Here is a 15,828-nt window from a genome sequence, read left to right as displayed (position 1 = left end):
AGTACAGTATAGGTTTTCAGGTCACTTTATGAAGGAACATTGAAAATAATCCATATGTTCTTAGTTGTGCCATTTGTGATCAAAGGTTTCTACCTATTATGTTGTTACCCACATGGCACATGAGGCCTGGCATTTTTTTTAGAGTTCATACATGTAACTATACTTGAGAACATTATTTTGAATCAAATCATTTGTGTTATTCCTATTTTTTATTTTTTTTAATTGTACATTTTGAGAAACCTTTTATTTTATACAGATGCCTTTGTGGAAAATAAATTAAGTTCCAATTGTACAAAATTTGGTCTCTTCCTTTTTAAGTTTATATATGAGATGTTTACTGTATGCAAGAGAACCGTGGCAAGATTTATTAATAAAAATAAACTGGGGGGTGAAAGTTGTAGCTTTTACTTTGAGTACTATTTAATTGAGCTACTTTTTACTTGTACTTGAGTATTTTATGTATGACTTACTTGTACTTGAACAATTTTCAATCAAGTAATAGTACTTCTACTTGAGTAAGATATATCAGTACTCTTTACACCTCTGGTTTTGTGGCTGTGTTCACATCCCTGCACACAAACATCTCCCCCTAATGGACAGTAAATGAATAAACAACCACTGCCTGTAAAATACAAAGACTTCTTGTGTTATTGTCAAAGTTTATTGAATGTCTGCTTCTTTTGTGTGTTTCTCTTACAGATATCAAGACACTGACATGCTGTTTTAAAGAAAAACCCACAGCCTCGTCCAGAACGCCGTAAAGCACAATCCCTCCTCAAAGTCAATCCCCCACCCCCTCTAAAAGGCTTCATGTTAACCATTCCAGGGCAAAAACCAAAAGCCAGAGTCCAACTTTCAAACTAAAAACAAAAAGGATGTAAAGAATGTAGAGGAAAACACAAATTAAAAATACATCGACTGTAAATAAGATTCTCCTTCTTCTGTATTTGCTATTCAGATAAACAAAGATCATTTCACAAATATCCCCAAATTGTAATTAAGTGTTATTTGTAAATTATTAATGCCCAGGCTAATGACAACACGTGGCTTTAGCACAGGATGTTGTAAATATTGTACAGGAAACAAATAAGGACGTCGATGATAAGAAGTCAGATTATTGCTGATTAATGTAAATAGCAAGAGAAATCATAACTCCAGCGTGTTAATTTATCAGTGAGAGTCACATGTCCCTTTGCTTTAATTCATAATAACCCCCCACCACAGAGAAGAAACCCACATTTGCATCGCACAAAGACATTCATAGGGAAGGAGTGATAATCAGACAATATGCTGTAGAGTGTCTTCTTCCTGCTTTGGATTATTTTTTTTTTAAACACATCATTTACATATTGATGTATTTAGTTTTTAAACAAAATGTTAGAAAAAACAAAAAACAAAATGCAAGTTTAACAATCAACAACTACTTTAATTAGGTCATATTGTGTCACGACGTTCCCAAACGTAGCAGAGCTGACACATTCACTGTAATGTATATGAACCCCTTCCTGTGCTGTATCCGTAGTGTGTTTTAGCCCCTGTAGTGGTGTGAACAACCCCCCAGTGGACTTAAGTGGCGTGGCAGCTCAGTCTACAGTTACCTCTTATGAAACTCAGACCAAACCTCCACACACATCGGACGTTCCTTCGTCCATCCTTCGTGCATCAGAGGGCCTGCACGACGCCCAGCGAGCGCTCACCGACCAGCCGCTCGCTCAGCTCCCACAGGCTGGCGGCCTGGGCCGAGTCCTGGGCCTGGGCGGACGGCAGGCAGCGGAAGCAGTTGTTGAAGTACATGCCGCCCAAGCCCTCCAGCTCTGGGGCGTAGGCGCAGTACACGGTGGTGGCCGCCCCTTGTTGCTGTAGATGGAGAAAGACAGAAAAGAAAGAACGATCGATGAGACAAAGAGATGGTACGAGGAGCAACAGGACACACACAGGACATAGACACGGACAGAAGGAGACTCACGCACACTCGTATTAACTGTACATATATTTATAGAGCATATTTATTTATTTGTGTATGTGGTGTTAATGGGACTCTGGCTGTGTGGGGACCAAGTCAATGCTACACGTGTGTTGACATCCAACGGGGATCAAGAAAAGTCACGTCAGAACGGGAATCACCACGGAAACCTCGCTGTTATGTATTCAATGACGCACTGGTTAGCATGCGGACATTATGAAAATGTATATTTTCAAATTGTGTGTACGAGGGCTGTCAAAGATTAACTTAGTGTTCGAAGATGTTGAACGTTTTGAATCACAAGAAAAGTTGGGCATTTTGTGGTCAAGACAATGGCTGTGTTGGAAATGTCACCCTAACGTACTATGCACTACAAACTCAATGAGTATAAACTGTCTACTATATGATTAGCATGATGAGCGTTCCCACTGAAGTATACTTCCAAGTTTCCCAAGATGCATTTGGAACCAAAAAAACTGAAGCACACTGAGGCTAAATATCTCTGTTAATTTTCCACCTTTGAAAGTTCTAAAAGCGTTTTTAGTGATAAAAAGTGACCAAGTAGAATATCAACCTGTGCTCATTTGATCCATAATACTCGCAGAAACATGTTTCATGCCAACATTTCAGAGATTCTACATTGTCCGCCATTGTGCTACTGACAAAACTTCCACTTATCTTCAAAACAAGAGCCTTATTTACAAGAGTACACAAAAAAAGCTTTTGTTTTGAAAAGGACTTTTCCCTTTTTGACTTTTAGCTTAAAGCCTGTCTCAAAATGATTTTACATTCCGCTCTCAATGCATCATGGGGCGGTTGAGTATGACTAGTGTGCCAACCGTGCATACATAGAAATATGTCCTTATGTAGTATACGTTCAGGTATTTCTCACGTACTCAATCTTTTCATACTATCTAATGTGAACGCACTAATACTCATTTAGACGTCAGACTTAGTATGAGTAGTAAGTTAGTATGACATTTATAACACTGCCAATGTATTTCAAACGCAGTTTTCCCTTCTTTTTTTAACTCCAATCCTGACGACCATTGAAAAAGGCTCAACCTACTAAATAACTGTTCCACGTCACCACATGTCACAGCAGACTGTTAAGCAGTATTTGTATATGCAACCTGCCTAATGCCGGAACACGCCCCAGCGCCGTCACTCAGTAATTAGCCGGGGTACGCTTGAAGGGAGCTTTCCTTTCGGTGACATTTAAAAATGAAAGTTGAAACTGCGACAGAATAAACACGTCAGAGAGAATTACACACATAACCCGGCGCCTCAAAGGGAGATCTTTCATGTAGCAGCAGCGGCTAAAAAGCTGCTGTGACAGCTTCCCTGTAAACTCTGGGGCTGGAGACGACTTCTGTACGGCCACATGAAATGAAATGACTCGTCGCTTTATCTGCTGATGAGAGGGGGGAGGGGAGGTGGTGGTGGTGGTGGTGGTGGGGGAGTGTTCAGCACAGAGGCCTGGCACACATTGAGACAACCCCATTGATCCAGAAGTCATCCACAAACATGCAGAATGGAGGCCGATATATGCCAAGTGTTTGAAGCGTTCGCTGAAGCAGCTGTGAACGCAGCTCCATTGATTCCTCAAGCATTCACTTTTTTCAAAAACAAGAATGCAAAATATGCACGAATGCAAATGTAATGAGTTAATAGCCACACACACATACACACACACACACACACATTCCTCCATGCTGTGAGTAAACTTGCAGCAGGAGGAGTCGTGGCGTCGGAGATTGAAACGTGTTTGAAGTGCAGCGCGATGAGAGCTACTGGTAAACAGCAGATGAAACAGCAGCATCTCCGTCTGTCTCACCTGCCAGGGAGGCGATAACTTCCTCCGCGTCGTTCGTCATCATATCAAAGACGAGACAAATGCCAAGCAGTGTCTCTGAGCTGCATGTTCACACGCGCTCCGTTTAACTCATCTCACTGGCTTGGTCGGGGCATCTGATTGAGCTCCTCTGAAAACTGACTTCACTCAACATTTGGGACCTTGAACTTGACTTTCAGAGGAGTTTCTGCTCTATTACACAACACCGTTCCAGCTGTGGGGTGAAATCTGGTGTTATTTAACACCTGAATGTTTTCTAAACACCAGATCAGATGACGGCGTTATGTCCTTGTAGCGGTGATCTTATGGATTCCTCGTGTTGTGTGTACAGCAATGTGTTTAGCTCACCTCCCCCTCACCACTTGACCTCTTGACCTCAGTAAAAGATAAAGCTGATGAGATTAGGCATTAACATGCTCAACCACCCACTGCAGCCATTTATCATTGTGTGTGTGTGTGTGTGTGTGTGAGGGTTGAGCTGTGTCTGAGGTAGAACAAGAAACAGTAAGGAACCTCAGCACACTCAGAGCTACATTCGTACGTCCATCTAAACGTGAACACATCTACGGTGTAGATCAAGTCTGTAAATGATGGACTCCGATGTGCGTATTTTCTCTATTTGTATCTACTGTCTGCAACTAAATGTGAATCCTACTCCTGTGTACAGTCGCATTCTGACAAACATCTGTGATGTTTTGCTTCATGCTAATCAAATCTGCATAACCACATAACTCACATTGAACCTGTATGTCATCAGAAAGTTATTCTCATTGCTGCTTGAATGTTTCAGTCCATCATAAACATTGGGTTTTTTGAGAAATGGTCACGTGATTTGAAATTCGGAGACGTCGCGAGCATTGCATCGTGGGATTTGTGTCCCCACAAAGATGGCGCCAAAGCAGAAAAGATTTGGTAGAAGTGTTTTTACTTCATTACTTCGGCCGTATTCAGGTTTTCCCTTGAAAAGCTATAATATAAACATCCACCGTTGTTTTAACAACTTTCAATCCATGAAAACAGAAGAAATGTCACTTTGGGAAAGTTTTTGACGGATGGGAACAACTTTTGTATGAAATACAGGTGAAAATTTAAACAGTAGTTATTGGGTTAAGCAGCATTAATCTGGATTTAATCCGGTTCATCTGACAGTCTGAGTTACCAGAAGAACAGGTAAACTGTGTCGATTGAAATACAGAATTTGGAGTAAGAAAATTTACTTTTAAGAGACTGTTTCACTTGTATTATCAAATAAACTCAATTCTTTGCCAACATTAGGTATTTTAGGAGGAAAAACTGGCACAGCTCATTCAGTTAATGAGTTGGACTTTAAAGCAAAGTCTCAAAACGTTCATAAATTGAAACTGTACAAAAACAAACCTCCCAAAATTAAAAATCCACAGTCCACAGCAATATGAGTTACCTACGAGCTGGACATAACCACATTAAGGTCAATAAAACATCTAGCAATAATCTGACAGCTAAGAAGTGGCAATAAGTCTTTATTTATCCAGCATGGGGATTGAGCACAGCAGCGTTCTGGAACCAGACTGGAAGTCTTCCTCTCTCAGCACCCAAACACCTCATTTACTTGCAATACAAACGTCACTGTATCGTGTTGGTGCAATACTTCTACTTGAAAAAGGATTATTTTGGGGGGAGATGTGATGTTTGTGAAACGAACAGTGTTGTTACTCTTCCACGTCTTGTGTCTTCATCCTTCTGAGTTGTACTCAGCCATATTAGAGCTTCCTCCAACCTTGTGCATGTGGCTTTTTCTGCCTCCACATCTGTAGGTACAACGTCGCGACTCCTCCCTCTGACCTGGATGTAAATAACCCAGTACTGTAGAGCAGTCTGTTTTTTTTTTTTGGTCAGTCCTTGTAAATACCTGTAAATACTGACAGCTATGCATGCTGAACACCTAGCAATTCTTTCAGGTACTTTTATAATCCCCCAAATTCTCATATGGCATGTGTTGAAAAAAAATCAATTTAAAAAGTAGAAAAAAATAAATAATCAAAATGTCTAAAGAAAAAAAAAAAAGGTTTTAACATTTGTGAGTTGATATTAAGGCAACATCCTCTCCTGGACAGTGTGTGTAGAGTCTTCCTGTTTTCTTACTCCTGTGGGTAGTTCTCTTCCTTTGCCTGTCTGTGCTTCCACTCACCATCCGTGTCAGTTGTTGTCAGTTGGTGTGTGTACAGCGGTGAGGGTTGAGGCAGAGAGGGAGGGTGTTTATCAGCTGACCTTTGTGATGGCAGCTCGTTTGGCAGAGCTCACTGTGCCTGGCACTGGGCGCAGATCATTACCGAACTACAGCATATGTCCACGCTTGTGATATGCTGAAAGTCCAGAAAACGGTTTCCAATCAGAACTAAAAGTGAAGTTTTTCTCCAAACCATGTGGACATTTGGCGAGCAGTCAGTCATAGACCCGCAACATTAATCCAAACCCAGTCGATCCATTTTAAACTGATGAGCAAACGTCTTCCTTCTTCCTTCCATTTACAAACAGAGTTCCTGGCTCGTAGCCTCGGTGAAGGAAACAGGACGAGTGCAGTTTTTTTGCCTCAGCCCTCTGCTCCAATCCGTCTCGTAGCTAGACCTCAGTGGGACTCCAAACTGATTGTGGTTTTGTTTCTGGAATGTTTTTTGGGTTTTTTTTTTCTCTCCCCCAACCTGTGATGTTTAAAATAGATGGAGACGTCTGATTTTTAATCTGTGCTGAAGATATTTTACATTTAATAAATAAGCATTGAAACCAAGGTTTGTGTGCATTCGAATGTCTGTTTATTTGTGGTCACCTCTACAAAGCCAACAGCTGGCTGGACCAGCTAAGGAGGAAATCCTTGGTTGATCATGGCTAACACGAATAACGACAGTTTGACCTCACATCTACGACTAGCACTTCAAACTAATGGGTCTGCTCTATCTCTGTTATACTGGATGAGGGAGTTCAAAGGTCAGCCAATCACGGATTGCAATGGTATGGAGGAAGAATAAGGCCACATCTAACTCCATCATGACTCAGAAAGAGTAAAGAATGTGTGAGTGGTGACTAAGGCTTTGTTCAGACTGCAGGCAAATGTGGCCCAAATCTGATTGGGTTTCCCCATGTGCGACACATATCCAATCTGTTAAAGACAGTTTGAGCAGCACCAATTTCATTGTTTCAAATCCAACCCATGGTACTTTTATATCTGGTCATAAACCCGATATATCTGATATTTTGTTGAGTTGGGCAACATTACCTTCAACCTATATTATCCGCTGATATTTGTTGACATCGGAATCAATATCTAATATTTATATACCACTATGTGCTGCTGTTTGAGACAACATGTTAAATAAATATGAAGTTCAATTATTTTCTTACCCCGCGACCCTGAAAAACAAGAACAAGCGGGTCTGAAAATCTTCTTTTAAGACATCATTAAAAAAGTAGGGTTAACGTGTTATTTCCCTGTAAAGGTACATATTGTGATCAAAGGTATTGGTTAATGGATCAATGATGTGACATCTAAATATTCTGTCCAACTGCATTGCTTTTAGTTAAAAAATGTTTAAATGCATAAAAAGATACCAAATATGTAGTAACTTAGTATACTGTATATGCATTCGCTTTGATTTTTATTTTATTTTAATTTTACTCTATACATTATTTCCATAATTTATTATGTTATTCATAAGTGTCAAAATGTGTTGTGGTGCGATACTGTTGTTTGGAAAAAAATCTTTTTATTTCCATCATAATATTCATGAAAACCTTGCCCGATGATGCCCATTTTATGAAATATGTGCTGAAAATCTTTATACATCATTGACCCTCATACATGAAATTGGAAATTAAGTGTTGGAGAATATCGGCTTATTGGATATCAACAAAAAGCTAACATTTCTAATATTTTTCAATGTGAATGCTCTCTGAACGGCGAGGTCGCATTTATCCAAACTTTACATCTTTAAAATGCGATAAACGTCAGAATTCTGCGAGAAACTTTATTAGTGCCACACACACGTTGAGACGAGATGCCTCCATATTCACTGCCGTAAACACAGTGCGTGTCTCTGTGGTCACGTATTACCTCACAACCTCTTTTGTTCATGTGGGTCACTTGGGGGCAATCTCAAGATTCACGCCAACCACAATGTGTGTATCATATACAATAATGCAAAAATGATTGATAATGCTGACTACAAAAAAGTGCATCGAGGCGTCGTTTAATGTTGTAAATTAATGATAAAATCAGGCCGGTGTCCGCTTTCTGCTTCATTTTTGCTGCTACGCGCAGTGTCGCTTCATCATTTACTTTGTGAAGAAAAATTGCGAAAACAGAAGAAAAACCAACCTAAAGTCTCAAAAGTTTGGGCCCATTTCACTGAAAACAAACTCTGCGTATGGTCTGAACGTATCCTAAATCTCATACTGAGGCTGAGTAACAAGGTGGAATGTATCACTTTCTTCTTAAAAGGATGATCATGAATAACACAAAGAGAAGACAGTATTTCAAATTTCCAGGAGAACAACGCCACTGCATGTTCACGGCCCACAGGCTGATGGCGAACACTCACCTGCAGGCAGTGGACTCCCCTGAGGGGCGTTAAGGACCAGCCTGTGTCTCTTTACTTCATCCTCCATACACTGCCTTCCTCCATCCCAAAGCCTTGTTTTTCCATCCCCTCCCTCCTCCAACACTACTTACAGGACAGCACACACTATTTGATCTAACTAAGGTCTCGTGGGTAAATGCCCATAGGAGGACTTCATGGAGGTAAATGGATGTTTCTACCTAAAGCGATAGATCACAGATGAACCCTGATGACAGCCTTCTTAAAGTCAGAGGATGGACAAAGCTTCTTTTCTTTTCTCTGCCTCAACTCTTATTGCTGCTGATAACATCAAGTGTGTGTCACTCATCAACAGCCTCCATTCACACAGTGATCGTCTCCCTTTGTGATAACGTGCGACTGCGTAAATGTGATGTCCACTGCAAACATTGCAGCTTGCATTTAACGGTGCTGGAAGTGGGAAGTAAGGAACAAAACATGCGGGAATGCAAATGATGCGAAGGAGGAGGGAAATGGAAAGAGGAGAAGAAAGCAGAGGAGAAGGAACAGAAGCAGAGAAGGAGACGAAGGAGCCGCACCACGAGGCAACCAAGGGGAAAACGACGAGCAGTCAGAAGGACTTGCGCAGCGACTTGTGAAACTATCTAATTTTTATCTGGTGAGAAGACTTCCGAAGTGATCTGCACAACCTAATTATTTTCCCCTAATAAAAGCAACATATGCTAAGACAATAAAAGGCCTTATTGGACACCTATTCATTAAAGGAGCGATAAAAGGTAGGGGACTCTGGCACTGGGATTAGCTTTTAAAAGGCTTTTTTCTCTGGATGGAAATGGCCTTTGTCTTCCTTTAGCATGACCATATGGGAGCATCGCCCACCATAAAAGATCTGAATTATACATGAAGAGGCCTGGCTGCTTTATTGGCTGTGATCTTCCCTTTCACTCCAAACATAATTGCATCAGTGCAAGATATTTCAAAGTTTTAGCCCGAGACGCTCAATCATCGTGTTTCAACACATACAGTTTTATAGGAGTACATACAGTAATGAAGCAAAGATGGGTAATGACAGCAGCATGACATCATATAAGTGACAAACCATTGTTGGGTAGGAAACGTGCTGGTGATTCACGTCTGACAGCCTGACACACTGAGGTCATTATTCCATGCGGTCAACGCACTGTAAGTGTCAGTGTGTTTCTATTATGAGCCGAGTGTCGCTGTCTGTGATGAGCCACTGTAATAGAGCCACACACACACGCACAGGTGTGTGTGCACGCTCACCTCCTCACTGATGCACCAGCTAATTGGTCTCCTGCGGCAACCCTGACATATTCACACACTCACACACATACAGTATATGTAGTTATGTGCACACATGTACAGACTGTGTATATGAACATTATTGTAAACATCCCTGTGCATGTGGCTGCAGCCAGAATCACTAAATCAACTCATTATCACAACGTTGTGTCCAACAGAGGGAATGATACGCAACGGAAAACTTCCACTGTACACATACACCTACATCTGAGTACTGCAACTCAAAGTAAACACAATGTTTTAAAGGAGAGGCACCTGCAGGAACCGCACACATCTTTGTACAACCCAACCCATGTGGGATTTTTAGTGCTGATAACAATATTCAGGGGTTTAAATAGCTGATATCCAAAGTATCTGCAGATATATCGGATATCGACTGATATAGCTACTAATATATGAAATGAGAACATTGATATACACACAGGATATACTATATATTGTACGTGAGCTCAAATTCTAATAAATCTATAATATCAAACTATGATTCAAACACTATTACATTTAAATAAAAAATACACCCTAAACATTTTTTTTTTCTGCTGAATACATATGTGACTAGGTATAAAATAATGTAGTACTGTATAGTGATGTTTCACATTTTAGCCAAAGTATTTCAATTTAGCGTTTCTTGTTGTAAAATGTCAGAGTAACTGCTCTCTAACGTTTGAACGCCTGCAATTACAATGGAATTTTGCTATTGGCTGAGATTAGATGAGTGACGTCATTGGCCAAGGTTACATGATGTTTTTTTAATTCGGAATTATTTATTCCGAATTAAAAAATTCAGAATTAAAGTGTTCTGCTTCGTGTTGACATAAAAATGGTAATTCCCGAACGAGGTTTACATTGAAAACTGGTTTATTCCGCTTTAGATAATTCCGCTTTAGGTCTGGGGGTTGGAAAGGCTCGAATTGGACAGGAGAACGTGACGTATCACGTCTATCAGGAAAAACACACAACAAATCTTTTATTGTCGGCTATAACACAGGCGACCACACATGAGAACTGTTTTCACCTTTATTTTGATTGTAGTTTTGAAGCAGCAGCTCAACAATAACACACGGTTTCAGTTTGGACCGCGGAGCAGAAGGAGATAGGAGCTAATCACTGGTAAAAAGCCCAGTGAACCTCTGGAAAACTATCACCAGGAATAAATATTTGCTCCCTGGTAAAGACAGTAGCTCTAACAACAGGTAAAATGATAAACTGGTGATATTACAGCCTGTGAATGCAGTACGGGGACGCATTTACTCCGCCCCCGGGTCCTAGTGCCAGCCGCCAGGTGAAGCCTGTTCCGTTTACCGTCCGTGTGTGTTTAATAAGACCGTGCATGTGTGAAAGTCTGCATGTTTATGCCTCTGTCCATTCATTCTTTTCATTATATCCGTGTCTTTTAAGGCTTTTATTAAATAGTCTAGGCTGGAGTCCGGGCCGCCGCCATCTTGGATTATGTCGTCATCGCCGCAAGTCACGCATGCGCAAAATGATATGAATTGTTTACAAGAAAGCGGAATTATCTAATTCAGAATTAAAAATGGAATAAACCAGCCACCTAATTCAGAACTAAATTAGCATTAGGAATTATGTGTTTACAAGAGGAATTAACTTTTATTCCGCTTTAAAGAGGAATTAAAGCTCCCACGTAAACGTGGCCACTGTTACTGTTGGCCCCGCCCCTCCTATAAAAGATGGGAGGAGGGACTATGTTTCTCGTCTCACAGCCCTCAGTAAGCATTGACTGACAGCTCCGTGTGGAACTATGCAGCGCTGTGGGGGCGGGGCTGCTGTTACTGGGCGTGTCTTAACTACTCTAGGAGCAACGTCCATAATGAAGGCATTTTTTGATTTTCCCCTAGGGGCAGGTCAGCAAAAACCTGGGGGTGAACCTACACTTTAGGTAGGTTGGAGTTGCTAAATTGCCCATAGGAGTGAATGTGAGTGGTTGTCTGTGTGTGTTGCCCTACGATGGACTGGCACCCTGTCCAGGGTGTACCCCTGCCTAACATCAAATGAGAGCTGGAGATAGGCACCAGCAGACCCCAGGGACCCTGAAAACGGGAACATGTGGGTCAGAAAATAAATGGATGGATGGAAAATGAAGTTTCTCAAACGTCAAAGAGAACATGGATAAATCAAAAAAGGCTAAATGTAACTGTAAACAATAGTGACTTCTCCCAGTGATGGAATTTTGTGATCAATACCGCAGATTCAAAAGTGGCAGCTTTATATACAGAAAGCACACAGACACAGAATCTACATATAGTAAAAATGTAAATACATCAGTGACATATTACAGCATCAGTGTTCTGACGAATCGGGCTCTACTTTTTTGCTGCTTCCAAAGATGTGACCACAGGAAAAAAGGCTGCAGTGTGTGAAGACACACAACACAATGCAAACATTATCTGTCTTCTTGTTATGGTAAATAAGCAGTGAACACAGCAGTCATAATTCCACCAACCGGCCCGTGACAATTACCGAGACTAGAGTGCAATTCTGACATTATTATATATTACAAATGGAAAATAAGTCCCATTGTTTAACAGCACCATGCCAAATGCATTCCCTAAGGGAAATGAATCCCAGTACAAATGACTGGGGACATATTATTAGGAAAATATACAGAAAAATCCAGCCTGAGGGGGATATGGATGATTTTATTTTTAAATGTGTTCTTCCCCACTACAGTGTTTTTATTCTGAGTGATTTGTTCGCTTGCTGTCAAGAACTTCTTTAGCTTTAATTGATTTCATTGATGGGCGGGGGGTGGGGAGGGAGGGGGGTCTTCTGACACAGTCATTCCAGCTCAGTTAGTCGTTCCCTTCAAACCTTTCTTTTATTGCCCCCATCCTTCGATGAAGGAGGTCGAGAGAGAGAGAGAGAGAGAGAGAGAGAGAGAGGGATGTTCTGTTTTAAATAAGAAGGCAGCATTGGCCCATTAAACTCTGATAGTAATGATATTAATTTGGCAGGAACGTGTCATTTTCACAGGAGAGCAACTAGCTGAACCGTCATTACACACACACACACACACACACACACACACACACACACACACACACACACACACACACACACACACACACACACACACACACACACACACACACACACACACACACACACACACACACACACACACACGTCACAAGAGAGCAGCTAGCAGAAACATTATGAGAGTCACAGAGATCTGCTAATGGGATAGATTAGCGTGCCCTTGGTCACAACGGCCGCAATAGAGTGAATGAGGCTGTGACATATGCATGTCCCACATGTCTCTACCATCTTTCACTGTTTCACCTCTCCTCTCGCTCTTCTTCACCTTCCTCTCAACACGTCATGTTTCACTCATTCAAAAGAACCCTTGAGGGACTAAAACTTAGCTGGAGCGACAAAGAAAAAGAAAGAACTGCATGTTTAAAAACTCACAACACATTGTCAACATTGTATTTTCCTCTCATGTAATTTGTTAGTTGATTACTATCAAGGAAGATAAGGAATATATCGAGGAATATAAGGAAGACAAACTAACAAAAATATACTATATAGTAAACAACAACAAAAACACACAAATAACAAAAAAAAAAAACAGAACAAAAGCCAATTAAAAATTTACACAAATAACAGAGACATTTATAAAATGACAAAAAACTACACAAAATGACTCAAAACACACGGAACAGCAAAAAAAAAAAAAAAAAAATACACATAAAAAGAGAAAAAAATAATAAATAAATGACAACAGAAATATACATAATTAACAAAAATTTGAAAAGTGATCAGATTGCTCATTATTCTAAATCAGAGGTTCTATTAAACACCAAGGGTTTGTTGAGTTTGTAGAAATGTGTTACACAAAATGAATTTTTATAATATATTAAATATTAAAAGATACATTATGATAATAATTGCCAGGTCCCCTCTTGATTTCTAATCTCAATGAGGCTTTTATCTGGTTAAATAAAGGATATAATAATAATAATAATAATAATAATAATAATAATAATAATAATAATAATAATAATAATAATAATAATAATACGCTGCTGGTGCCTATCTCCAGCTCTCGATGGGCGTTTGGCGGGGGTACACCCTGGACACGGCACCAGTCCATCGCATGGCAACACACACACGCACACAGACACACACACGCACACATACGCACACAGGCAACTCATACTCACATTCATTCCTACAGGCACTTTAGGGAGACTCCAATCAACCTAACAGTCATGTTTTTCGATAGTGGGAGGAGCCCCAGGCTTACATGTGTGTGCCCAAATAAAGTAACTAAGTTTTTTTAAATCTCGATGAAAGCACTGACAAATGGTGCAGTGTTCAATTCCTCCAAGAAGGTTAAGAACCATTGTTTTAAATGCTGACATGAATAAAAGGTGGCTCATCCTTGCACGATACTGTTCCGCCATCTTAGCTGTGACATCAGAGGATAGAGGCTGTAATTTGTTGACGGTTTGTTCAGGGCGGAGGACCCGCTCTGATGCCTTTTCCTTTTTAAGCCCACCTTTAAGTATACATGAGTGACATGAAGCACCATTCCTGAACCCAACAGGAGATTTCTCTGCATTCTGGACCAGCAGCTTTCTCCTCCTCCACCAGCTCATCCATAATGATGCATCAGATGATGTGTGAGTGCATTCCATGGAGGGAAACAATTTTTTTTAACAGAGTGATTCAGCTGCGTGTGTGTTCTGAGGTTAGGTGAGTTTACCTCACAGATCCCTCTTGTGAGAAAGTGTGTGTGCTTCCCCGTGTCCACGCTGACCCCGTCTCAACACTGGCGACTCTGGCTGAACGCAGGCTGCATAAATTAGCGCTGATGCTCTGCGATGTAATTATGCTGCTGTCAGGATGGCCCCTCTACTCAAATTCATTTTAATAAAGTTCATCTCCAAGGTTACCAAGCAGGGGTCACCTTCAGAGTCGGATCCCACCTGCAGGACGTTCTGAAGGTCTGTGGTCAAAGTAGAGGAACACACCTGCATCGACTTCCTCTGAATGGAGTGAAGATAGAACAGAAGGAACAGAGAAGATACAGAGAGCCCGTGGAGGTAAAAATAAACGACTAGGAAAGAAAAAAGTGAGCAGGGACAAGGGCAGAGGGACAAGGAGAGGGCAAGGGAGTGCATCTCCTGGGCAGATGGCGAGGTGTATTCTCATTTGTCCTGCTTGAGTGTGTGTCTGTGCCAACACTAACCTCCAGGGCAGAGCTGCAGCACAGAACACGCACTCAATTAGCCAATAACACAGAGCCGCACAAACAGCTGGGGGAGCGGGAAGTGCACACACACACACAAAAACTCCTCAACACGTCTCCAGAGTGGAGTCAACCCCCTACTCTCTTTAGACGGTGTAAACATTTCAATAAAAGACACACTTTGCAGAGCAGCAGAAATTAAACAAAAGCATTTAAGTGTTAACTCTGCACTGACAACATGATTCATAAATGTTTCAGATGCTGTTTTCTTTTAAAAACCATCAATTATGGAAACTCAACTGAAAAAGAAAAAGATAATAGACCAAAGCATCCAATCGGCTGAAAACCTAATCATCATCATTTGGTAAAACTGAATGTTTTACACTGTGGAAACTATAAGTGATATCACTGCATGTGGAAGTGTTCAAACTAGGACACACAATTGTTGAAATCCCACATTTCTCTGGTCCAACCTATTTCAGATCAAACTGGGCTATTTGTTACACATTATTAAAAGTAGTGTGACACCCCTGCTATAGATGTAGATATATAGAGTGTAGAGTTAAATATGTGATCAATTAGAATAACAAACCAATCTGAGCATTTATACAAACAGTTTGTGTATGTTTTGGTTGTCTTTTTGCATATTTTTCTTATTTTGTGTTTCCGGTTTTGTGTTTTTCTATGTATTGTCTTCTCAATTCATGTGTTTTTGGAGTAAATTTGCATATTTTTATTGCTGTTTTGTATATCTTACTCTCATTTTGCGCTATGGCAGCCTCGCTTCCGTCAGCCTGCCCCATGGCAGCTGTGGCTAGAATAGTAGTTTACCACCACTAAGTGTGGAGTGAAAGAATAATGCCTTAATTCTGTAAAGAGCTTTGAGTGTCTATGATAAAGTGCT

General features: G+C 40.7%; 2 protein-coding genes across 2 annotated transcripts in view; one reads left to right on the top strand and one right to left on the bottom strand.

Annotated features, from left to right (window-relative positions):
• mafb (MAF bZIP transcription factor b) overlaps positions 1 to 1,477 on the top strand; it is a 58,070-nt gene extending 56,593 nt beyond the window's left edge. Inside the window, exon 3 of the mRNA XM_028449600.1 lies at positions 700 to 1,477. The gene's annotated coding sequence lies outside the window, so the exon portion shown is untranslated. The remainder of the gene's footprint in view (positions 1 to 699) is intronic.
• Positions 1,410 to 15,828, bottom strand: part of wwox (WW domain containing oxidoreductase) — a 238,284-nt gene continuing 223,865 nt past the window's right edge. Inside the window, exon 9 of the mRNA XM_028449599.1 lies at positions 1,410 to 1,857. Coding sequence (XP_028305400.1) covers positions 1,663 to 1,857 — 195 coding nt within the window. The 3' untranslated portion in view covers positions 1,410 to 1,662. The remainder of the gene's footprint in view (positions 1,858 to 15,828) is intronic.

The sequence above is a fragment of the Gouania willdenowi genome, chromosome 6, assembly GCF_900634775.1.
Source record: "Gouania willdenowi chromosome 6, fGouWil2.1, whole genome shotgun sequence".
Lineage (NCBI taxonomy): Eukaryota > Metazoa > Chordata > Actinopteri > Blenniiformes > Gobiesocidae > Gouania > Gouania willdenowi.
The sequence above is the reverse complement of the archived record's forward strand: the minus strand, read 5'-3'. Positions and strand labels throughout refer to the sequence as shown.